This window comes from Tursiops truncatus, chromosome 9 (genome assembly GCF_011762595.2).
Source record: "Tursiops truncatus isolate mTurTru1 chromosome 9, mTurTru1.mat.Y, whole genome shotgun sequence".
NCBI classification, from domain to species: Eukaryota; Metazoa; Chordata; class Mammalia; order Artiodactyla; family Delphinidae; genus Tursiops; species Tursiops truncatus.
In genome coordinates this window covers 94401024-94426923 of record NC_047042.1, presented here as the reverse complement: position 1 = coordinate 94426923, position 25900 = coordinate 94401024, and the positions used below count along the sequence as shown (strand labels likewise).

Here is a 25900-nt window from a genome sequence, read left to right as displayed (position 1 = left end):
CTCGGAGAAGTGCCAAGTTTATTAGAGTGAGAGAGGATCGCCCTCACACAGCCACCAATGGATCCCAGAGACGCAGGCACTGACCTCGCCCTGACAATTATGGGATGTCTCTAGGGTTGGAAGATATCTTAAAAGGTCACCAGGTTAACCCTCCCAACTGATGTGTTCATCCCCCTTAAACAGCTCCCTCCAGTGGGCTGAGGTCAGATTCTCTTTAACACACGGCCGTGATGGAAACTCTGGTCACTGGAATTGGTACTCTGGAAGCAGAGAACGTTTAAGGACTGCAGGGTAGTAGAAGTAAAGTTCCTTGGCTTAGGCCCCATTGGTCCCTTTTCCTATGAGAAAAGGTTCCCAGAGTCCAGTGCAAAGTCCCTGAAAATCCCCCCACCAAGCACAAAGCACAAAAAATGGAGGCCTGGGACTAGCGACTGGCAGCTCGGTGTCATCCTTGGGTTTCAGAAGGTCTAGTTCCTGGTGCACAGAGGGCCTCTGTGGCCAGATTCTGGGGCCAGCCCTGTGCAGGAACATCTTGTCCTTAAGCTCAGGGGATTCCTCCCAGAAAACAGCTAGGTCTGCTGTTCCACCAGCTGTAGTTTGGCAGTCTTGACTCGGTGGGCTTCCTTCAGGTTCCGTGCACGGACCTCTGGGTTGGAAATGAACTCCACTTGCTGTACAGGGAACCAGCCTTGCTCCCCATCGGAGAGTCTCACGCCCTCCAGCCAGCCTATGGGCACAGGGTGGGTGGGAAGAAGAATTACCTGGAAAAGACCCACAGTAATTTCCCCCAGACCTCCTTCCCAGAAATTCTTCTGAACTGTAAGGCTGATAGGACTGGAGAGGCCGCAGCCTGGGAAATCCAGCCGCCCCGTGCACTCACCCTGGCTGCTGTAGGTCTGGCACAGTCCACAGCTGCCTGTTCCTGAGCCTTCTCCACTCTTACCCGTTGCATTGTATTCTCCCCAAATACATGCTGAAGTTCTAAGCCCAAGTAACTCAGAATGTGGTCTTATTTGGGAATAAGGTTGTTGCAGATGTAACTGGTAAAGTTAAGATGAGGTCATACTTGAGTAAAGTGTGCCATTAATCCAATATAATTGGTATCTTTATGAAAAGAAGGAAATTTGGACACATACACACACACACACAGAAGGAAGAGAGAGAGCTCGGAGTGATGCTGCCACAAGCCAGGGAAGCTGGGGCCACCAGAAGCTGGAAGAAGCAAGGAAGGACCTTCCCCTAGGGTCTTCAGAGGGAACATGGCCCTGCCAACACTTTGATTTTGGACGTCTAGTCTCCAGAACTATGAGAGAATACATTTCCATTGTTTTAAGCCACCCAACTTGTACTATTTTGTTAGAGCAGCCTTAGGAAATGAAGACATCCACCCATAGTGTCCCACCTTCAATGCCCAGCCTGCTCCTCATGGATTCTCCCTCTTACCATCACTGCTTTGCTGAGTCACCATCACCACGTCTGCCTTCTCTAGTGCCAACTCATCATTCTCTCGGGGTTTGTAGGCTCGAAGGCACTGTACTTGTGGGGACTCTTTGGAAGAGAAGAGTGTGACAGAGGTTAGGAAAGGTAGGCAACTAGAACATGAGAAAGGACTTGCAGGGGGAGCTTGGGAGGACTTGAGAGAGAGAAAGTTTGGGCTGTTGAAAGTTACACACAAGAAAGACAATTGGAAAAGTCTTCATCTTCTACCAGGGAACAAAATGGTTGATAAGGAAATAGAAATGCCGGACTTGAAATGAATCAAAAATTCTATTTCTCCAGCAAGGATGGAGAAATAGGTTGTGACCACCTTTTAGTGACTCATTATTACAAATAACTGATATTCTGCTAGAGACCCATCTTCCCACTGAAACCTTCCCTGATTGTCCTCAATGGATTCTAAACTCCTTTAAAACTGACTGTCGAGCTTCCCTGGTGGCGCAGTGGTTGAGAATCCGCCTGCCGACACAGGGGACATGGGTTCATGCCCCGGTCTGGGAAGATCCCACGTGCCGCGGAGCGGCTGGGCCCGTGAGCCATGGCCGCTGAGCCTGCGCGTCCGGAGCCTGTGCTCCTCAACGGGAGAGGCCACAGCGGTGAGAGGCCCGCATACCGCAAAAACAAAAACAAAAACCAAAAAAAAACTGACTGTCTATGGCAATCCATTTATCTTTCACCTAATTGTTTCATGTTTGTGTTCTGCCTCTCCACCTAATTTGCAAATTCTGAGTCTGTGACTCATTCTTCATTCTCTTCATGGTACAAGATGTGGGACTAGAAGAGACTTATCCAGTGGGGTTCGAGGTATGATCTAAGCAAGGCACTGAACACCCTTCCTCATCTATAAATGACTGAGTTGATCAAGGAAATTCTGGGTTTTTTGTATGTCTATATCTTCGTGAGTGAGGAGAAATTTCCACAGTTTTGAAGCTCCAAATAAGATGCCCCAGAGTACGCCTGACCCACAGCCGTCTATCGTACATGCGTTTATGGCTTTCTGCTCTACCACACTGCACTGGCTCTCTTAGAAAATAAACAGAACACTGCACTGTTATCTGTACTTGTATTTCCAAAGCTTATCCATATATACCATTCACAAGATCACAGTAAAGGAGGAAGAATTATCTTGCCTTCCTTACCTACTGGGGAACTGAAGCCCAGCAGACGGATTGAACACTGAGCAGAACTCCGTTTACAGCCTGGTTCTCCTATTTCCTTTTACAAAGTTCCTTGTATTTGTTTGTTCTTTTGAGTCACTAAAGGCTCAGTGTTCCTTTGAATTCAGTTCCTCTTGGATATGAATTAGAGAATCCTTGCTGGACGACAACTGTGGGGCTTACATGAGACCGAGAAGTCCATTCTTAGCATGAATGCAGACACTTCCTAATGTGTGTGCCTGTGGTTGCCCATGAGTACCTGAAAGCCTGGGGTGAGGGCAGTGTCTCAGGTCATCCTGTACAGGAGGAGTTGTGGTCAGGACAAATCTACTGTGTTGCTATCCTCCCCAACCCCTACTCCAGATGGACTCTCTCCCCCTATTTCCCCAAGAACTTCAAGTCAGTAAAATCTAAATATCTATCTAATCTACAGATATTTTAAAAGAGCAAACTATTGCCCAAGGCAAGGAATGTATGGTGCTGGGGAGGAGGCACTGCCATGGTGATGAGAACTTTAAGCAGATGCATCCCAGGTGTTTAAGTTCCAGTGACCAGCCCTCCACTCTGAAATTCTGGACAAAAGTAATAAACAGAAGCCTCCCTGAGTTACTACCCAGCGTCCTAAACTCCTGCATCTAAAGGAGACTTCTGACCCCACCATTTTTCTTTCCCTCTTAGACCTTCACTCACCATAACACTCCAGAAGGTCCAACTCCTCTCTTGGCATGGCCAAGGCTGAGATCCAGCGAAGTTTTTCACTTCTAGAAAACAAAGCAGGGTCATTGCTTCAACTGCAGCTCTGGTGGGGGGGGGGGGGGGGGCGGGTATAGGACAGGGGCCAATGATAGGGAAGGGAAGGTTCCGTGGGAAAGACTTGTCTCGTTCAAAAAGTTGTCTAGTTCAGTGATATCCAGGACAAAAGTCAATGGGACTCCCCTTGGATGGAAATTTGACAGGATCATGAACTATATGTTCATGTGTCTTATCATCCTTTATCTTTCCCCCTCTCTTTCCAAGCTTATCTTCTTAATGGCATCTCGTATCTTTCAAGTAGGGGCATAAAGTCAACTGTCAATTATGCACATGTCGATTTGCCATTTGGGGAAGTGTACTAAGCAAAATGTTCATCTCAGTTGAGATTCCCGCTATCACTTTGCATACTTTTTGACACTCTTCTGCCTACCTTCCTTCAATCAAATATCTCAGAGATGAAAATTATTCTGTAATCATGATTAGATCAGGGAGATATACCTACTATTGTTTTGGTCATGTAATATAATCCAAGCCTAATTTTGTAATTATCTGAAGGTTTTTGTATTACCTTCACCTCTGCTTCCAAACATCCTGGAGTAACTGAGAGCTGACAGTATTACCGTTCCAGGAAGATGCTGCCCAAAGTGCTACACAAAGAACACGAGTCTGTATCTGATTACTTGACTTAGGTGACGTTTTGCACCTGTACCAGCCCCTCTGTTCCATAAGTGAGGGCAGATGTTTTTTTAGTTTTTTGTTTTTTGTGCATGTGGTATGCGGGCCTCTCACTGCTGTGGCCTCTCCCGTTGCGGAGCACAGGCTCCGGACGCGCAGGCTCAGCGGCCATGGCTCACGGGCCCAGCCGCTCCGCGGCATGTGGGATCTTCCCAGACCGGGGCACGAACCCGCGTCCCCTGCATCGGCAGGCGGACTCTCAACCACTGCGCCACCAGGGAAGCCCGAGGGCAGGTATTATTGATCCTACCCTGACGTGTCTTCTAAGGGACAAAAATGCAAAGTGTCTACAACATAAGGATGTTCATACCACTAAGTATCTTGTCAAACTTTTTAAAGAAGAGATTTCTTATATCTTTTATAACAGCAATAATAGCTACAATTGTTCATTAAGGTAGATACTGTGTACCAGATTTTATAGGTATTATTTTTAATACTCTTCACAGTGTTTATATGTGTGAATGTATTTTATTATTATTAATATTAAAAAGATGAGCAAATCAAAATTCTCAACGCTATGGATTTCTGCTCAGCAGAGGACTGGGTTGGAAGGTGGGAGCAAAGAAAGCGGAAGGCCCCCCAGTGCTTACCTTTTTCATGTCTTATTCACATCTATGCCCCACCAGCCTTGGGCACTGAGGAATGTCTGGCTTATACACATTCAACTGTGGACGTCAGTAATCCAATTACACAGACTTTGCCCTTCTTAGCATAATAGACGCTAAGCCTTGGTAGTGACAGCGACTTTACACCCTCTCCCACCCAGTCTCCTGTAAGTCATTTATTAGCTCTAGAAGTTTGGGTTCAGGACGCTCTATAGATGCTCCCCAGTCCAGAATGGACTAAGCGGTACTGTGGCTGTTTTCTGGACACATTTTCTGCCTTGGTCCCACTTCCTTGCCAGGCTGTCCTCCCTCCCTTCCCCCCGGCTCCCCTGCCCAGCCCCATCTCACTGAGTCTCGGTGCGGAAGAGGAACTCAGCCTGGGAGCCCTGTGCGTTGTCCCGCAGGAAGAGTCGGAAGAGGTTTTTGTGAGGTCCATGCAGCTTCATTTCACACTTTTCCCCTCGGACGGAGGAGAAGGGAGCGTGGTCAAATACCAGGAAACGGCTACCCCTGCAAAGTACAAGGCTTTTCAGCCCGACTCTAGGGTTATCATGCTTCCTCCACCCTCATATCTTTTGCCAATTCAAAATCCCTGGCCTTAGCATCCGCAGCCTGCAAATTCTCATAAAAACCATAAGATGGTGTCAACTTGCTCCCAGAAGAGATTTGTCAATGGCTTGGCAAAGCACATATCCAGTGCAATGGATGCTTTACCGCTTCAAAGAGATGAAGAAACAGAGCCAATATAAAGTTTCTAAGGCCCTCAGGACAAGAGAAGTGGCTAAGTATCGATGCTAGGCTAGTAGGCTGAGCCCAGCCCAAAGAAAGCACAAATGGACTGATCTGAAAATGGGATAAGCTAATTTGCTGCCTTTTGCTCTGTGTCTATAACATGGTCCAGGTCCTGCCAGGCGATCTCGGGATATAATTCGGTGGGATCCCCTTTTTTGCTCTGGACCATTTTCCTCCTCTCTGGGTCATGACCTGGCCTCCACGGGATGACACTGAGAAGCGTTCCTCTATAGGCACATGACCCTTCCCTGTCCCTTTAGTGCTTCCCTCCCGCCTCCTCCCATTTCCCCCTTGTGCTCTGGCCTCCCATTCCAGTCACTGACTCTCGGGGCCGAGACAGCAGCAGACAGTCATTGAAGAGGTGCAGGTGGACTGGGCGTGCGCTCAGCTTCCTCCGCAGCCCTGGGGAGACGCTGAACTCCAGGGCCGTCAGCTCCCCGCTCTTCACCAGCCAGCGTGACTGTGAAATGAGCGGGAATATCTACAGAGCAGGGAAGAGAAAGAAGACGGTGTCACAGACGGGACAAGCACGAGGCTTTCTCCCGGGCCTGCCCCCCTCACCATGCCTCTTCCTCATAAGTCCCGCCCCTGACAATCGTCTCTTTCACATCTTCCTCCTTGCTCATGACCCATCCACTTAAACTCTGTTTCTCTCGGAACCGTCTAACTACCACTGTCTACTGCGGCGTGGCTCCCACGTCCCCAGCTCAGGCAAACGGAAGGTGCCTATGGTCCATCCCAGGAGAGTGACTACACGAGAAAGCTCAGCCCTGGAAGCTGGAACTGAAGAAGAGATGGGAGAACCCGACTGGGGCATGTGAACAAACAAAGCAGAGAACAGTATGATATGTCTATTCGACGTTAAAAGTTGAGGGTGGTTCTGACATCCGTTCTTTCTACGATGATAACCAGAGACAGGAGAGAAGCAGTCAGAATCAGATGTGGGGATGAGAATAAAGAGAACCGGTGGGGTCTGCCTAGAGCTGGAGTTTGGGTAGTGATAAGGGTATTGAACAATAATTAATATGTAGTTAAGGGATTTTCCCTCTCTTCTTGGGAGGTAAGGATGGTATCTGTTCTGAGTTGAAATTTGAATGTGGAATGTCTATTTTAAATTTGTATTTGGATGAGAGATTTCGGCTCGATATTTGGATTCAATTTTATACTGCTTTGCTTAGACTAGACGGAGACGTAATAAAATATTGAATAATTCAAGTACCAAAAATGTATCTTTATAAAGGCTTACATTGATAAGTTCTCTCTCATCTGCCCAGTTCCCAAAGGCACCCTCTCCCCCTCAGGTAACCACTGTCCTTTATTTCTTAGGCACCTTTCCAGAGTTTCTTTCCGTATACACAAGCAAATGCACATACAGATTTTCTACCCTACTTCTTCACCAAAGGCAAGATACTGTATAACACACTTAGGGCTGCATCTCCCCTTTCGCACTTAACAATATATCGTGGAGACTGAAGTAGGCATTTGGGCATCCCAGAAACAGGGCAGAACAGAAGGTGTGCAGAGATCAGGTTAGAGGCTGGGATGCCGTGAGCAAGATGGTTCTGTGATAGAAGGCGACCTGTGGGATCTGCTTCCCGGCAGGGTGGGGACCCAAGGGACTAACTTACTCTGCACTCAAACTCGATCTTCTGGCTCAGGTAGATCAGCTCCTCCGTCCGTCGCATCCGCTGGACGTTATTATTGCAGTCTCGGATCAGCTGCGTGTTCAGCAGGGTGAAGAGAGAGGAAGAGATCCCTGTTAGAGGCTTTGGTTTTGTGTCCCCTGCAAGAAATCTGGAAACTGGCTGCGATTAGCTTTAGTCTTTGCACCAGCCTGGAAGGGAGCCAATACAGCAGACGCTGAAGCTCTAGGACTACGGTATACTTTGTAGAGACCTGACAGGACATTCCTGGGCCGCGTGAAAGTAAGATTTAATCTGGGGATCGTGGCAGGAGAGCATAGTCCCTTGGCATGGAGTGTCCTTGAGGCTGTGGGGTGTGAATGCTTGGAGGTTTGGCGGGTGCGGTGAGGTAGCTGAGGGGCCTGTACTTTCTGGAGTCATGGGCCGGGGCAGGGGAAGAGTTCTCTGTGAAGGACAATCCCGGGGTCCGAGTAGGGGTTGGTAGCTGCCTACCTCCTCCAGGGCGTGGTGTGCCTTCGTGGCCTCTGCTTCCTCCGAGGAGCCAGGCTGTGTTCTCTTCAGAATGTTCTACAGAACAAACCGTAGGCGGGAGCCAGATGGAAAGAAGGGATGGGCAAACAGGAAGAGGCGATTGAGGGTGGGTGAATGGAGAAGTTCAGGAACAAAAGTTTAGCAGCAAATATTTCTGAGAAAGGAGAGTGGGGGTGGTGATACGGGAGACCGCTCACACTGTCCACAGCGGGTGGGAGAGTGGCAGGAGAAAGGATAGTCCTTTGGATTAAGGGTGGGCTGAGGTGGGATCTGCTCTACCTGGAGCAGTAGCTTGAGACGGGTGATGCGCTGGAAGGGCAGAATGAGAAAGGACTTGAGGGAAAGGCGTTGGCAGATGGGGTCACTCTCCAGCTTCTCCAGGACCTCTCGGAAACTGCTGTTGCTACTCCTGTGTGGGCAGGGAGCCTTGGGTGAGGAGGGGTTGGCGAGTATTGGGGGACACAGTGAAGGCGTGGGGAGTGGGGGCTCGGTGGAACGCCTGTAGGTTGGGAAGGAATGGTGGGGTCCAATGTACAGGAGCCCCAGATGTGATGGCTGAGGGCGTCTGATCTGGAAGCGGGGTGGGCTTGAGATCACAGAGCAGGCACAAGAACGTGTGCTCTCGGGGTAGCCCTCTGGGCTGGGTATTGGGGGTCTGGTGCAAGGTCACTGCAGGGCCCACGTGGGGACGGGATGGGGATCAGGTCTCACAGCAGGCTTTGGAAGGTGCGTTCCTGGTAGGTCTGGTTGGTGACATAAGGCAGGTAGACCCGGCGGAAGTTGGGGGCATGGCTCAGAACCACATCACACACTTGGAAGGTGAAGATGTTGCCCTCAAAGTTCTCTTCCAGGTCTGAAAGGAACCTGTACAGGATTAAAACAAGTCTCATCAGACTTGTGGGTCTCAAGTGAGGAGTCGGCTGACCGCTGCTATAGCTTGAGCTTGTTACTTCTTCCCTCCATTAGCCAATAACTTCTATTGACTGTCCTTAGCTCTGCGTTGCTTGCCATGCACTAGAGTTCTCTCCAAGGCTGCCGCTCATTTGCCCCTGATCTAACTCTCTGGTCCTAATATCCCATTTCTTGTTCTTCTTTTCATCCTGTTCTGGTTTTCTGATCTTTAGATGTTTCCCACGTCATCTCCAATGCTCTGCATGCCCACAGCACATGCAAAACCTCAACCCAGGAAGCATTTCTCATTCGTTTACCCATTACTGTTCCCAACCACCCACTCACAGTCTCCTCTCTTTGCTCCCTCTATCCCTGTAGCCGCTGGGAATCATGGAGGGAGCAATGAGAGGGTTCTGAAAAAGGAAAAGCCAATGAGAGGTTTACAGACTAAAGAGAGTGAGGCTGAGTGAGTGGTATTGGGGAGAAGGGGAAGCTCACATGGTGCTGACGTCACGCACATCCTGTAAACGAGAGAAGAGCCATTGATGATACTGGTTGGAAAGGGTGGCCCGGAGCTGCTCTGAATGTTGGAAATGATCCACGGCTATATGTAGACTGCGCAGGTAGGACGCCTCTGACACAATCAGCTCAAATTTGGCCTAGGAGGTTAGGGAGGAGGAAGACTAATTAAAAACATTGAATCCCTGGCGTATGTTAGCCACTGTGTAGTATTTCAGGGGTAGAGCGGTTAACAAGACAGATCCTTTTAGAGCTCACAGTCAACACCAGAGTCCAACCTGATATCAGGGAGGAGAGAGAAAGAACCTTTGAAGCTGAGGGAAAAACATGTGCAAACCCTCAAAGGTGGAAGAGAAAAAGATGCTTTCAAGAAACTCAAATAAACTGAGTATCCTTGGAACCAAGGCTACCAAAGCAGTGGCCGGAGATGAAGCTGGAGAGGCAGAGAGGAGGTCTGGAGGATTATGTAAAGAAGGTAAAATAGTTTAGACTTAAGACAGTGGGGTAATGAAAAGAGGCTTTATGTATGGGACTAACTTGATCTAATTTGTTTCCTATTGTATAAAGATATTTCTGAGCACAGTATGAAGAAAAGATTAGAGGGGGGCAAGAGAGCCATGTTAGGGAAGCGTCATAGTAATTCCAGAGGAGAGATGAAAGTCTAAATAGCCATGGGGATGGGGAGAGGTAAGCCAATTTCATAATTATATAGGAGAGAGATTTGGAAGGGCTTGTTTATTTGCTAGAAATAGGGGCTGAAAGAACAGGAAGAGTCAAAGCTAATGCCTCAGTTTTTGAGTTTAACTGGGTGAATGACAGAGTTCCTTACTGAACTAGAGAACTCTGGAAGAGGAACAGATTTAGGGGATGAAGGTAATCTGAGGTTTGAGGAGCAACGGAAGGAAGCAGGATGTTTGAGAAGGAGATGGCGCAACTGTGGTTTAATGGAAACAGCCCAGTTATTGGGAAGTTCCAGCAGGAGACACAATGACTCACAGCCCTATTCTCTATTCTTCATTCAAGTATGCAGCTTCAAGACAGATGCATGGACAGGAAAGAGAAAGAACACACACACACACACACACCGTGGTGGTGACTTGGATAACTAATGACATGGCTGGAGGCCGCTCACACACGACAACACTGAACCAGGACACTGAAGGTTCATTTGCGTCCTGGCTCTGACATTCGCTGAGTATATCACTTTGGGTGGCTCAGGTACCCTCTCTGAACCTCAGTTTTCTTATCTGTATAGATATAGTGACCCTCTCCTCACAAAGATGTTGTGACAGTCAAAAGAAATGGAGTCAGTGAAAGCACTTTTTCCCAGAAGTGCTCATTCAGGAAAGGAACATATGTGTATAAGTATAGAGGCTTTTCTTCTCAGAAATGTGAGACCAGGGCTGGCCTAGGAGCCCTGGTGGACTTCCTTGAATTCTGGAGTTGGTGAAAGAGAGCTAGGGTTCAAATCATCTGCCCACTGTTTGGTCCATAAATATGGGCAGACCAGTGATTTTCTAAATATCTTCCATATGCTTTAAACGTTGAGGTCAGCACAAGGCCCCCAAGTGTGAGCTTCAAAAAACCTAAAAATGTGTATCTGTTTGGCTTGGTAAAAGCACTGTTTATCCATAAGTCCTTACGGCCAAAATTTTACTCCTTCCCACTTCTGAAAGAGGGAGGATATGGCACTAATGTGTGTATCAAACTATATACCAGATACCATGCTAAAAGCTAAATAGGTGTTGTTTCATTTAAACCACACAGCAACTCTGAAAAGTAGTCAATATTATCCTTGATTTTTAGATGAGTAAACTGAGATTTAGTGAAGTTATATACCTTGCTTAATGTTACACAGCTAGTAAATGGTGATCCAGGATTTAAACCCAGGTCAGCCTGATTTGAAATTAAAGTAGCAAATGTTTTGTATACAGTGTTAGGAAATGTTCTAATCTCATTATTTTACAAGTAGCTGTCCAGTTTTCCCACACTTATGAAGAGACTATCTTTTCTCCATTGTATATGCTTTCCTCCTGTGTCATAGATTAATGGACCATAAGTTTGTGCGTTTATTTCTGGGCTCTCTACTCTGTTGCATTGATCTATGTGTCTGTTTTTGTGCCAATACCATACCATTTTGATTAGTGTAACTTTGTAGTATAGTCTGAAATCAGGGAGCATGATACCTCCAGCTTTGTTTTTTTTCCTCAAGATTCCTTTGCAATTTGGGGTCTTTTGTGGTTCTGTATAAATGTTAGGGTTATTTGTTCTAGTTCTATGAAAAATATAATGGGTATTCTGATAGGGATTGCATTAAATATCAACTCAAAATGACTTAAAGGCCTAAATGTAAGACCAGAAACCATAAAACTCCTAGAAAACATAGGCAGAACACTCTTTGACATAAATTGTAGCAGTATTTTTTTTGATCTGTCTCCTAAGGCAAAATAAATAAAGGCAAAACTTTTAAAAATGGGACTTAATTAAACTTAAAAGCTTTTGCATAGCAAAATAAACCACTGACAAAAAGACAACCTATTGCAAATGATATGACTGATAACGGTTTAATACCTAACGTATATAAACAGCTCATAAAACTCAATATCAAAAAAGCAAACAACCTGATTAAAAAATGGACAGAAGAACTGAATAGACATTTTTCCAAAGAAGATATACAGATAGCAAACAGGCACATGAAAAAATGCTCAACATTGCTAATCATCAGAGATATGGAAATCAAAACTATAATAAGATATCACCTCACACCTGGCAAAATGGCTATCATCAAAGGTCTACAAATAACAAATACTGGCAAGGATGTGGAGAAAGAAAAGGGAACCCTAGTACACCATTGGTGGGATTATAAATTAGTGTAGCCACCATGGAAAACAGTATGGCAGTTCCTCAAAAAAATAAAAATAGAACTACCATATGATTCAGGAATTCCACCCCTGGGTATATATCAAAGAAAATGAAAACACTAATTCAAAAAGACTCATGCACCCCAACGTTCATACCAGCATTATTTACGAGAACCAAGATATTGAAGCATTATTTACAAGAGCCAAGATATTGAAGCAACCTAAGCGTCCATCAACAGAGGAGTGGATAAAGAAGATGTGGTATATATATATACACACACTGGAATACTACTTGGCCACAAAAATAATGGAATTATGCCATTTTCAACAACATGGATGGACCTAGAGAGTATTATGCTTAGTGAAATAAGTCAGAAAGAGAAAGACAAATATTCTATGTTATCACTTGTATGTGGAATCTAAAAATAAAACAAACAAATGTATATAACAAAACAGAAACAGACTCGCAGAGATAAGAACAAACTAGGGTCACCACTGGGGACAGAGAAGAGGGGAGGGGCAAGATAGGGGTATGGGATTAAGAGGTACAAACTACTATGTATAAAATAGATAAGTAACCAGGATATACTGTACAGTACAAGGAAATATAGCCATTATTTTATAATAACTTTAAATAAAAAATCCAAAAATATTGAACCACTATGTTGCACATCTGAAACTAATATAATATTGTAAATCAACTATACTTCAGTAAAAAAAAAAAATAAAGTGGTAGACATTTTTTGATTGATTACTATGTACTAGGAACTTACCTTTTTTAAAATATTTTTTTAGTTGAAGTGTAGCTGATTTACAGCATTTCAAGTGTACAGCAGTGATTCAGTTGTACATATATATATATACACATGCACATACAGGTATATACACATATATACGCATACACACACACATATATATATATACTTTTATAGATTCTTTTCCATTATAGGTTATTACAAGATATTGAATATAGTTCCCTGTACTATACAGTAGGTCCTTGTTGTTTATCTATTTTATATATAGTAGTGTGCATCTGTTAATCACGAGCTCCTAATTTATCCTCTCTCCCACCCCAGGTAACCATAAATTTGTTTTCTATGTCGGTGAGTCTATTTGTATGCATATACCACATCTTCTTTAGCCATTCATCTGTTGATGGACAGTTAGGTTGCTTCCATGTCTTGGCTATTATAAATAGTACTGCTGTGAACAGGAACTTACCTTTTTTTTGATTCTCCCAGTAGCTCTTTGCAACCCAGTTTTACGAATGAGGAAACAGAAACTTAGAAAGATCAAGTAATTTGGCCAAAGTTAAATAGCTAGCAAATATTAAAGTGGGCTTCACATCCAGGTTATTTAAGCCAGAACCTAAAATAAATACTTAAACATTGTTCCATAATGCCTTTCCATCGTGCCATACTATCTTCCCAGGAAGAAAGGTTTTAACCCATATTTTAGATTGATTATTAAGATAAGCTCTCCACGTAAAACATATTAATGGTAGTAACTTAACATCAGACCAACAGCCTTTCCTATGGTCTTGCTATTGGAAGTAAGGACCAAGCAGAGACTGATGGTCATTCAAAAGCCTCTAGAAGACCAAAATCACAGGACAGCTGCAAGGGCCACTCTTCAAGGGACCCAACAAAAAGCCCCTGCATGCTCCTTGGTTGAAGAGGAAAACTTTAGTGTAGACTGAAACCCTGGTTGAAGAAGGAAATTTTAGTCTAGCCTGAAGCTAGACTAACTAGATTAACTAGATTAACTCCACACTCCTCCCAACAAATTCAGGGGCATGGTCACTTTGTACGAGCTCAAACCAATAACAGGGAGGAGTTAATGAACAATGGCATGAGGAGGTAGAGAGGAGGGAGAGCGGTGACATTCAGAAAGCAATTCCATGGGGATGACTCACTGTCACGGGGTGCACGTGTGTGTGGTGAATACGTGTGTGTGGTGAGTATGTGGTAGGGACAGCCCGCTCATGGTGGCGGAGGGGAGTAGGAGATAAGGACGAGAGCACTTTGCTTCCCTCCTGTAGCCTCTTCCCCTGCCCCACCTTGCCCTGCTAGGTACCTCCTGGAGTTTTTGGTCTTCGTGGGTCATGGAGAGCAGCACCGTGCTATTGCGCACCACGGGGATTTCCTGCCAGAGGGAGCCACTGGAGGCCATGGAGAGGCGTTTCAGGTAGGACTCCGAGGACACCAAGGCCTTTCGGGGCTGCCGGGGGGAGGCGGGCCCCGGTGCCTCTGTCAGGCTGTCCAGCCGCTGCTGGCTCTGGATCTCCTTGTTCAGAAACACATCGCTGTACTCCTGGTAAAGCAGCTGAGCTACAGGGGTGAAGAAGCAGGGGAGAGGGAGAGAATTAGGGAGCTGCGGAGTTGAGGTGCACGAACAGAAGCCACCGAGCTGCTTCTGGCTCTCCCGGCATCCCTCTCTCCCTACAGATATCCCCGCCCCACGGCTGATGGCCAGGAACCCCTCTCCAGTCTTGGGCAGAACACTCGTGTGGGTCCGCAGTTCTGTTTCAATTACTCACAGGAATTGATGAGCTTGGAGCAACGTCTTGAAAAGCCCCCCATCACCTCCTTTGGCTTCTTCTCCCTGTGGAGTCAAGAAGGGCTCCGTGGTGCTTGCTGGCCTTCAGACACGGAGAAGCCCCAGGTGACTACAGATAAGACAGTCTCTAACCACTGAACGTCAGGGCCAAATCCCCTGGAGAGGCAAGTTGGAGCCTGACCCACTTCTGGGTAGTTTGAAGCTTCTTTGGATGTCAAGCTTTTTTTAGGGGGGTGGGGTTCAGTTCATGGGGCCAAGTGGCCTATAGAGGGATGGGAGATTTGAATCAGTTGACGGAAGCAGATAGATAAAAAGTCTCCCTACACCCTGGAAACCTGGGGTCTGTCTCTTCCCCTCCTTAACCCTGGAAAAGACAGGGTCCCAGAACCATTGTCAACTAATGAAAATCTCAGTATCCTAAGAAAAAAGAGTAAAACTGTATCCATTAGGACAGAGGGTGACTCACCGAAAAACAATGGCATCTGAAAGGCTAGGGGATTTTTCCACGGCTGGACCTCCTGTGTCGGAAAATGGAAATGGGTAAAGTAACTGGGACTTCGGAAGGGGCATTCAGAGAGAGCCAAAGAACATAAGATCTAGAGTGGGAGATGCAGGCATCGGTGTGGGGCGTGGGGGGTGGTAGGTGGGTAAAAGGGCTCAACTGGGAACCTGTGAGAGAGGACAGTGCCGAAGTCGAAAGCATTTGGGGACAATAGTACCAGGTCTGTCCCCGTCCCTCGTGTCAGAACGTGAACTGGACAAGTAGAAGATGCCTTCTCTTCTACTGGAAGGACATCAAGCAGGTCTTTGTAACTGGAAAGTAGAGGTGGAGTGGGGCGGGGGGAGGTTCAGAACAATCTTGGGGAAAAGAGATACACAATAAAAGCACCCCATGGTTGGGTGATGGATGGAGACAGAGGGGAAGGAGAAGAAAGGGCAGCACCGTGAGCTCAGAGAGGGTCTCAAGGACTTTCCTCTGCATTGGGGCTGTGTAGGTGGGTGAGCGAAGCCAGCAGGAGGCTGGGGGACAGGAGGCGGATGAGGAAGGAAGGGCTGGAGAGAGCTCGGCCTGACACGAATGTCACCGCGGTCCTTGCCCCTCACTCACCTTTAGGGCCCTCGGGTAGGATGGAGGGTCTGCGCAGGCCCTGCCGGTGCCAGTCCTTGTGCTTACTCGACCCCTCACTAGGGACCCCCACCTGTCCACTGCTGCCCTCCGCTGGTCTCCCCGAGTCCCGTCTGTGAGGCCAGCTGGACGCCTTCTCTAGATGGGGATGGCTGGGCTTCTCTGGCTGCCTTGTTCGGCCTAGATCCGACCTCCTCAGGCCATTGGCTCCTTCCTGGGGGAAGGTCCTTCTGAAAGATCTTCTGGCAGGGACCTCAGGCTCTTCCGAGGTGGGTCCCTGGACCTCCAGAGTCCAGGGGGCGGTCAGGAAAGGGGGACTTACAAGAGCTGTCATGTTACTGAAAGCCATGCCAGGGGTCACTTCACTCTTACTCCTACTGGCGGGAGACGAAGAGTCTGTCGATCTGCCCGTGGCCGGAGGCCAGGAGACACGTCCCGCAGAATGGGGAGTGGAGATGGTCCGCTCTTGACAAACTGGCCTGGTCCTGGCCTGACCCTCTGAATCTCCGAGTCCCCCCTGGGCGAGCCTGTTCCTCTCCCTGGACTTTGGGGGTAACGGTGGTGGTTCAGTAGGAGGGTTCGCAACAGGGAGAGGAGGGGGGAGAGGGGGGAGAGGCCTGTAGATCCTGGAGCTCCTCAAAGAAGAAACAGGAGCAGGGTGTGGCTGAGACAAATCGGGAGTTGGGGGTAATGGCTTGTTGTATCTTTGCCTGGGAGAGAAAGAGGCCTGAGTATGGTCGGGGGCGTCCGGGGTAGAGGGCAGGGGTCGGTGCTGCCTTGCCACAAGGGGGTCAGGAACTCGGGGCAGTGGGCCTTTGGGGTGGCCGTGCAGCCCTACACCTAGGGCCAGCGGAGGATGGCTATACCGTCTCTGCGTGGGGACCACGGCAGAGCGAGGGCCGTCTCCCTCCACCGTAGAGCGGACGCGCCTCTTCTCTGGGGCAGGAGGGGGTGGAGGCTCACGGGTCCCCTCATCTACGGAGACAGTGGGCGGGGAAGGGCCATGGGCAGGAGATCCTGGGGCAAACGCCGAGGGGTGTGTGGAGGCCCACGGCTGGCTGCTTTGGGGGCTGCCAGGCCTTGCTGGGTTTGAGGTCAATCCTTGAGAGTCCTGCCCTGGAGCGGGTAGCGAACTCGAGGATCCCGGAATGATGGTACAGTCCCTTCCGCCTTTCCTGGCCCTTCTTGGGATCACAGAGCCATAGATGGCAGCTTTGGGGGGTCTCTGGGGCAACTCTGAGTGGGAGAAGGAGAGTGATACTCCCGCCAGGTCCGGAGTCGGTTCTGTCCCGTGAGAGCCCGGGTAGGAGTGGCCCCTCCGGTGCTGGGCCGCCCCGGTGCGGTTGCCTGGGGGACCCTGAGGGCTGGCCTGGCCTGCTGAGGGGAGGCCGTGGAGGGCAGCTGCAGGGCTCTCAGAAGCCCCACAGGGAGATGGGCTGTCGGGGGGGTCGAGAGGCTCCGGAGGTTTCTGGAGAACATGCAGCAACCCAGGGCTCCCTCCTGCGGAAGGCGACTTGGGGGCCCGCAGAGGATGAGGCAGCCATGCCGGGGGAGACTTCAGGAGGGCTGGGAGGGGCTGACGCTGCTGTCCTTGGAGGGGTCACAGAGACCCCCTCCTCTCCCCGGCTGGATGCTGTCCCCTCCCCCAGCTCAGAGCCCACTCGCGGGTTGCACTGAGCTGTTTCTTGGTCAGGCGACTCCGCGGCAGGAAAGGAATGAGGTAAAGAAATAAGCTGCTGGGACCGTCCTACTAGCTCCAGGGTAGGAGTCAGAGGTGCAGGGGACGGTTCCTCAGCCCTAGGCTCTGTCTGAGTCCCGGAGATCCTGGCTGTGGGACAACAGGCATCTGGAAACAAGTCATGGGGAGAAGAGACCTCAGGGGCTACCAGCGCCAGTGTGGCAGGAACATCACGCTCTCCTCCTTCCTCTGTAGGCCTCTCTTCTCCCCCTGCCCCCAGGGCGTCCCCACGCCCACTGCCCACGTCCTCGCTTGACCCTGCCTTCTCCTCCTGCCCCTCTACTGGCATCGCTTTCCCCTGTAGACCCTGATCTTGCTTTCCAGCGACTTTCACTGATTTCCCCACTAAGCTTTCATTCTCCTCATACTGGGCATCCACGTTACTCTCCTCTGGCCCCGTCAACTCCCCGCTCTCCTGTTCCCCTTGTTCTAGATCCCTGTGGCCGTGAGCCCTCCAGTCCCGCCCACCAGAACTCAGACCTCCCAGTTCCCCACTATGGCCCTTGCCTTCTCCTTGCTCTGCAAGCATCACATCGTCTTGAATCTGCTGCCGTTTTTGTCTCTGTTCTTCCTCTGTTCCGCTAACCTGCTCTCCCATCAGCTCCCCCGAAAGCCCATCAGAGCAAACATCCTCCCGCAGAGTCCCCTCCCCCTGAAGTCCCCATCCCTCCAGCTCCTCGGCCGTCTGGAGACACATGGCCCCTTCTCTCTCTGGACTTTCCCGCCTGGTAGGTCCACTTTCCGAGTCCTGCGGCTGGTTGGTCTCCGCAGGGTGCTCTTCACAGCAAGGCCCACATCTGGTCTGGGCAGAGGTGTCTGGGGAAGTTCCCTCCTCTCCTTCGGCTTGTCCGGTTTCCAATATCAAAGAAGTGAGCTCTGGTTTAAATTCCACCTCCATGCTGCTACCCAGTTCACCGGCTATTGAGGCCGTGTCTAGATATTCACCCTGGCTGGGGCAGGCCCAGAGCTCCAGGGGAGCTGGCGGCCTTGCCTGTCTATCCGCTGGGCGCTGGGGCCCTGCCTCCTGATGCTCTGGGGTGTCACAGGCCCCAGCCATCAGGCTTTCCTGGTCGGTCTCCACATCTGCAGAGGCTTCGACGGGAAAAGAGGTCATGCTCTCAGTCGCACAGTCATTCACATCCCTTGCATGTCTCTGCTGGGTCTCCAAGAGTCCGTGTCTCTCCGCCCACTGATAGAGTGGGTCCGCGCCCTCTTCAGCTTCAGGCCCCAAGGCAGGGGTCTGCCTGCTTCTCATGGGAGCTGCCAGGATAGTACTGAACTCCACTCTGGCAGGAACGGGGGTCGCCGCTCCGTGTTGGGGCCCCTCAGCTTCCATCAGGGCTGAATCCTAGAGAGGAATAAGAGACAAACTTTCTATCCCCTCTTCTGCTTTTATTTATCAGAGGGACAGACCATAGAGAACAAGTGTGTGATGATTTCTTTGGTGCCATTTACTGTCATTCTTTGAGACAAAAAGTACTTCACAAAATAAGCAATAGCCTCTGTAAAACTTGTCACTGATTTATTCCTTTAATAAATATTTACCAAGTGACCCTCTCAGTAGTGAACAAGGCAAAGACTGTATCCTCATGGAGCCTGCAGTCTTGTGGGAGAGACAGATGATAAACAATTACATTAGGGCACAAGACCGTTGTCAAAGGGTACCAAGCATTCCCAGTGGTCATTACCCTCTAGATTGTATTATGTCGTAGTGTCTCCCTGTCTACTCTCTGGGCACCAAGAGTGACTCAGTTCCATGTAACTCCCAGACACTGTGAGTGACACACCCTAGATCTAAGAGTCCAGAGAGGCAGTGTCTGGAGGGTATCCTCCACCTAAGCTGCAGAGGGGATTAAAACAGGTCTGGCCATTACGGCCAGCATCTGAGGTACTACGGCATCGTGTAATCTCCTTTACAGAGGGTCTGGATTTCACTCATCTTATTTTCCACAGTGTCTGGCAGAACCTGTAACTAATTAACAAAAAAATTGTTTTTCAATTATAGAGGCAGCTGTTGGAAAGTGGAACGATAACTAGACTTACTAGATGAGAACCAGAGCAGATACAATGGGTACCCACTTCAATGAGGGCCATCAAACTGTGTACCCCTCACTATCTTACTCTCCCCTTCTCTCCACCAACCGTGTGAACTCTTCTCATTACTGCCCACGTTACTGACCTTCCACCTCTCTTTCTCACCTTGCAAAGAATTTACAAACCAGCGGAGGGGAACTGCTTCAGTTTCTTGCAATTCAGAGAGACCCACACTTCACTGTGTCCACCCTCCCCCTCTGACAATGCAAGAGCATCCCTCCTCTCTAAGTGCCACCTTCTTTAGCCTGCCTTTTCAGGACCTGATGCCGTGGATTATCTCATTCTTTCATACCTTCACCTTCTTTGTTGGAAGCATCCCACCAGAATTTAAGCATGTTCATGTCTTTCTCGTCTTTCCACTGTGTAAGTGGAATTCTTCACATCTGCGGTCTTCATATCCTCACATCTCACCTACCTCTAGCTGGGCTTCAGTAGCCCCACTCTGCCCATCTCTCCTACAACCTTAACTTGTTAACTCCAAACAAGACTCTAGGGATGCTTATTTTGGTGGTTCTTGCCAGCATGACACTACATTGGACACAAAATTGACATTAGAAGTACTCTTTCTTGTTATTCGTGAGACGTTTTCCTGATGTAACCCCTTAAGTGTTCCCCAATCCTCTACCTGGGTTACTGTGCTCCTCTTTGTAGCACGTATCAACCAGAGTTCACTTTACTTCTCCTCTGTAGCATTTATACAATTATAATTATATAGTTACGTGCGTATTTTGATTTACCATCTATCTCAGACAAGAGGCGGTAAGCTTCACGAGATCAAGAACAATGTCTGTCTTGCTCAACTGTCTACACCTAATACACAATACCTGGCCCATACTAAGCACTCAATAAATATTTTTCCATCACAGAATAAAATCCTTATTTCCCTCCTGGCCCGCATTCCCCATATCTAATCAGCCACCAAGTCCTATGGACCCCGCCTCCTGCGTATCCCTCGAGTCTGTCCACTTCTCTCCATCTCCGCTGCTACAGCCTGGTCCACCCTGCTGCCCTTTCGTACCCAGGCCATTGCACATGGGGCACAGCTGGCCGCTGGCCTCCACACGGCTTCTCTTCCCCTATTTCCCAGGCATTCTCGCCCCAGCTCCTGAGTGATCCTTAAAAGCTCCACTTCTGGTTTAAATTCTTCAGTAGCTTCCTGCTGCCATTGGGATGAAACCCAAATATCCATTGTGGGTTACATGCCCTCCACAACCTGGCTTCCGCCTTCCTCTCCAGCAGACTCATCACCTGTCAACACCTGTCGGTTTTCAGTCCCCTCGGCGCACCTCCCTCTCTCACCTGTAGGCCTTCACATGTGCTGCTTCTCTACTTGGAATCCTACTCTCCTGCTCAGAGAACCCTTTACTTCTTCTCACACTCACTGCACTTGTAGTTACAAATTTAGTGTCTATTTTCTAGGTTAAACCATGAACTTCACGAGAACACAGACACTGCCATATTTAACTGCTCAATCCCCTCTGCCTGGGGCTTACCTGTCCCTCAACAAAGATTCACTGCATGGATAAATGAAGAAAGGAAGAACACAGAGTTAAAAGAGTGTTGTGCAACTTTTAGTTCTACTTTTTCCTTGCATCCTGATAATTTTCACACAGTTGTAGAAATCATGTAATGTACTTGAACATTCATTTTCTTACCTTTAGAAAGGGGATAATACACTCACTTTCCAAGGACTTCTAATAAAGATTAAACACGACAACGTAAAAAATTTAAAAGTGCATTGATAACACTGATGGTAATAGAAATGTCAGGGATTGTAAGTATTGTTGGAGAGAGAGAAAGAGAGAAAGTGTAGGAGAGGAATACAGGATTTCTGAGCTGGAAGGACTTTTAGAGACACATAGAAAACTTCGCCTAATTTACAGATGAGGAAACTGAACTCAGATAACCTACACACTTGCTCAAGTTTCCTAAGCAAATGTACAGGTGAACTCAAACCAGGGCCTTCTCACTTCAGTCTACCATAAGCAACCAGAAGTCCGGCTGTTAGAAAGCTGGCCGGTCACTAGTGCAGAGAAGACCCTGGGGGCTTATAGAACTCACAGCTGCACCTGGACTCACACCTTTCCTGTCTGGTCTAGGCTTAAAGCGGAAACCCACTGCCCCAAAGGCCTGCTGTCCTGTGATAATGCACGTGCATACACACTTGCATAAACATACACACGCACACTAAACCCCCTTGCAGGGACTTCCCTGGTGGTGCAGTAGTTGGGAGTCCACCTGCCAGTACAGGGGACATGGGTTTGAGCCCTAGTCCAGGAGGATCCCACATGCTGCGGAGCAACGAAGCCCATGTGCTGCAACTGCTGAGCCTGGGCTCTACAGCCCAGGAGCCACAACTACTGAGCTCACATGCCACAACTACTGAAGCCCACATGCCGCAACTACTGAAGCCTACACACCTAGAGCCCGTGCTCCACAACAAGAGTAGCCCCTGCAATGAGAAGCCTGTGCACCGCAGCGAAGAGTGGCCCCTGCTCACCGCAACTGGAGAAAGCCTGTGCGCAGCAGCGAAGACCCAACGCAGCCAAAATCAATAAAAATAAATAAATAAAATAAAAATAAACCACTCTTGCAGGTTCTACGCAGGAGAGCATGACATCACCACATGGGTACTTCCCTAGCCACCCTGCAGCTGTAGTACGTGACAAGCTCCTGGTCACCTCATAGACACAGATACCCATCTCTATGGGGTAAAGGGCCGTGTCTAACACAAGTGTCCTTTTCCAGTTAATTGACACAGTGTGTGATGTGGCCCCTACATCCAGCCCTAAGTACAAAACACTATAATCACTACAGATGATACTGCTGTGACGTGACCCTGTTTTCCCAACCACGTGTTAAATAATATACTTGCTCACCGTAAACACTTTCTGAAACTTGGCTCCCACCTGCCTAAGGAGACCTTGTGATTAAACCCGTAGCCTCCCCTCCCTGGCACGTGTACCGTCCCGGCCCTGTACTCATAGACGCTCTCATGTCCTCAAAACGAGCAGCCTCTAAACACACCAGCGTATTTCTGCTATATTCAGGTTACATCCACAGACAGCACGTGCTACACGAACGTCTTCAGTTCCACTCTAGTGACACCATGTGTGTCTGTCTCCTGCAACCCCACTGACACTATTTCTAACATTACCTTTACCCTTTTGGAAATACTGGTGGTCACCGGCTCGGCCCCCATGTCCCTACACGTGGTCCTGTCCTATAATCCTATGACAGTCAAGCATTATGAGTCTAGAACGTGACAAAGCTAAAGGAAATCTGGAAAACATGGTTTTGCTCACGTAAGGGCATCAGGAGAGAGGTTTGTTTTGCACTTCCCACTTTGTAAGAGTCACTTCCTCATCGCCTTCTGCACGGGGGGTGAATAATCATTTTTACCTGAGCACAGGCAAAGACAGAGCGTGGTACCACGGTGATCCGGCCTCCCTCCAGACCAGGGTCATTTTTGCATCTGCTGCCCCTGTTCACATGCGACTTCTTTCAAGGCAAAGCTCTAAGTCACCCCATTGACACAGCGTGTGACAGAATTCAATAGTCCCCTTAGAGCCCCCAGTACCTTAGCTCTTGTCCATTTCCAGTCACCAGACATCAGTTTGTATTTCCAAGATATCCCTCCTCCTTGTCTCCCACCCCCATTACACTGCTTCTTCTTCAATCCAGCGTCAAGTGTCATGGTCCACATTTGAGGACCATGCTTCCTGGATTGTCTAGCAGTGTCAGTTTCAAATATTCTCACTTACACCACAAGTCACTGAGATACTCCTGAGGTTACAATACTCCTGCATTTACACTGTATCGCCTATATGCTATTTTAGGAAAATACCCACCAAATCAAAAGAAATGTTCTCATTTTGATTTCAAACATAAGATCACCACATAGATGGATGCCACCATTCACTGTTTCACAGTATTGCCCTCAGTGCTACAAAGACATCAAAATAAGAGTAGCTTTCTGGACCGCTAACTGCTAAGACCTGTGTTCTACCCATTTCCGGAAAGCCCTATCATCCGAGTGAAAACTGTAATAAGCACCTCTATCTACCCCTAATGTCTGAAAATATCACATCATCCACTGCCTTGTAGCCCTGATGGGCTCACACAGACCATCATTAGTGGCAATGCTGAAATATACCCCACAAGCCCACCTGTGGCCCTGGTGCCACCCACACAGATGTGAGTGTGAGTGACCGGTTTGTGTCCTTAACATAGGCCCTGACGGTCACCTTGTCCTGGTCCACCTTGTAGACACTACACGTGACCAGCTCCTGTTTACTCCACAGACATGGTGAGTGACTCACCCCTGTCTACACCAGATTCTGTAAATCATCTGTTTGGGTTGACACCACTTGAGTGACACTTGAGTAACACTGATCCTGTTCTTGTCCTACCACATAGTGACTGACCACACCAGACACCATGAATGACATGTTCCTGTCTATCCCACACACAGCGCGCTTAATGCAGCGACTGGCAACCCTGGAGAGACCACGTTGTGGACAGCCATACGCTCTAGGGACCCCTAATCTATAAAGACTCTTGACTATATTTAGAACCACTGTATCCTTTTGATAAGAGGGATTCCTTCCCCCACCTCCTGACTTCTCTCTCTTTCCCACCAAGACAATGACAGACCTTCCTACTGCTGGACAGTCTCACTCAGAATTGACACCCCACATCCTTTCCCCTCCCCAGCCCCCCAAGAATCCCCTCAACGGACATGGCTCCAGTTTCAGGCCCACAGATTGGTTAACGAATGACCCCCATTTTGCCGGGGCCCAGGTGTAGATAAACCAGGAAGTCTGAACAAAGGGCCACATTAGGAGCTGTTTAGCCAGGAGCTGAGATTTCTGGGGTAGCCAAGGATGCAAGACCCAGGACTGCAGTGCGGGAGCAAATGGGGGAAGAAGCTACAAAAGAAAGTCACTCTCCCTCCCTTGTCTGTCAAGAGTCCCAGCCAGAGTTCACTCCTCACTCCTTGCGAGACAGGAGGGCAAATCTGTCTTGGGAATCCCAGATCCAGGAAGGAGAGGAGGGGCCGAGATCTGAGAATCCAGGGGCACCCACCGGGATGGGCTCTCCTAGGACAGTCTTGCTGGGGGGAGGTTATGAATAATGCTCAATACTAGACCTCAGCAGGGTGTTCTAGCACCCCAACTCTGAATAGCTCTCTTCCCACTTCCCCGAGTTCTGAATGCAATGTTGTGATCAACGTGAAGCTTTGGAAGCACTCCCCATATGTCGGGAAACCGGGTGGAGGACAGGGCAGGAGCGGTTGTTTACAGGTTAAAGCACCTCGGCTAACATACACAGTATGCGAACTCATAGGAAAATAAGGGAAGGAAGGCCCAGGCCTGGTTAAGAAAACAGGAGGCAACAAAACATCTCCAGGCAGGGAGTACGTCCACAAAGGGAATCTCAGTCATTCCTTATTATAGGGGTTAGCTTTCCCCAGGGCCTAGACTTAGAAGAGCGAGCCCTCATTACCGGCCCGCGGAACACCTAGGGGCAGGGTGCCCGTTTGCAAGGCGGAGACCAGGCCGGAAGCAAATTTTTCCAGGCAAGAACCTTTCGTCCAGCTTCCCTCCTCTTCCAGACCAAGGTACTCGGTCCTACACCCCGAGCTCTGCCTCTCTGCCCAGCCCCCCCTTTCAGGAGCCTGCGTCGTCCCCGGACCCAGCCGGGGCTGGCCCCAAGGTGAAGGCCTAGATTCCGGCGCTTCCCGCCACTCCCTGACCTCCGCCGGGGCTCGACAGCCGCCCGCCCGGAGACGGGAGCTGCGGGGGAGGAGGGCACCCACCTGGGAAGTGTCACATGCTGTCCTGGCCCAAGAGTCCCCTCGGGTCCCCGGCGCCGGCCGGCAGTCCCCAGCGCAGGCCCCGGCTGCCCAGCCGCCCCGCCCGGCCGGGAGGGAGGGATCTGGTTCTCTTCGGAAGTTTCAGGTGAGGAAACCAGGGACACACCTTCCTGGAGGAGGGCCGGGGCCCCTCCGCGCCGCAGCCTCATTGGTGTGAAGGGAGCGCCCGCGTCAGAGCTGGGAAGTGCTGGCCGGGCCGGGAGGGGAGCCCGGGGCTGGCGGGACAGAGGCCGGCGGGGGCCACCCGAGGGCGTGGGACTAGGAGAGCGGAGCGCGGGGCCTCTCCTGGGCCCGGCTAGGTCTCTCACACCTGCCTGGGTGTTTCTTCTCCCCAGTATTTCTTCAGGTCTTTACCTGAGCCGGACCCATGCCGATCTTTCCCCTGTTGATGTTCATCTCTTGGCCAGTCTGTGTCTCTGAACTTCTGAGTTTCTGTGTCCGTCTGTATTTGCATGTGCATCGTCAGGCCTCCATGTTAATTTCTCTGCCTTGACGGCTACCTGTCTCTCCCTTTATGAGGA

General features: G+C 49.2%; 1 protein-coding gene across 1 annotated transcript; it reads right to left on the bottom strand.

The window, feature by feature from the left end:
- Positions 1 to 25900, bottom strand: ARHGEF5 (Rho guanine nucleotide exchange factor 5). The gene is given in 16 exon segments (XM_019933878.3): positions 1 to 727; positions 1444 to 1548; positions 3345 to 3415; positions 5096 to 5257; positions 5863 to 6020; positions 7168 to 7257; positions 7675 to 7749; positions 7993 to 8122; positions 8425 to 8577; positions 9103 to 9263; positions 14061 to 14314; positions 14524 to 14588; positions 15010 to 15061; positions 15652 to 17116; positions 17118 to 18755; positions 25734 to 25900. Coding segments are annotated over 16 exon segments (4779 nt in total). The 5' UTR covers positions 25776 to 25900; the 3' UTR covers positions 1 to 569.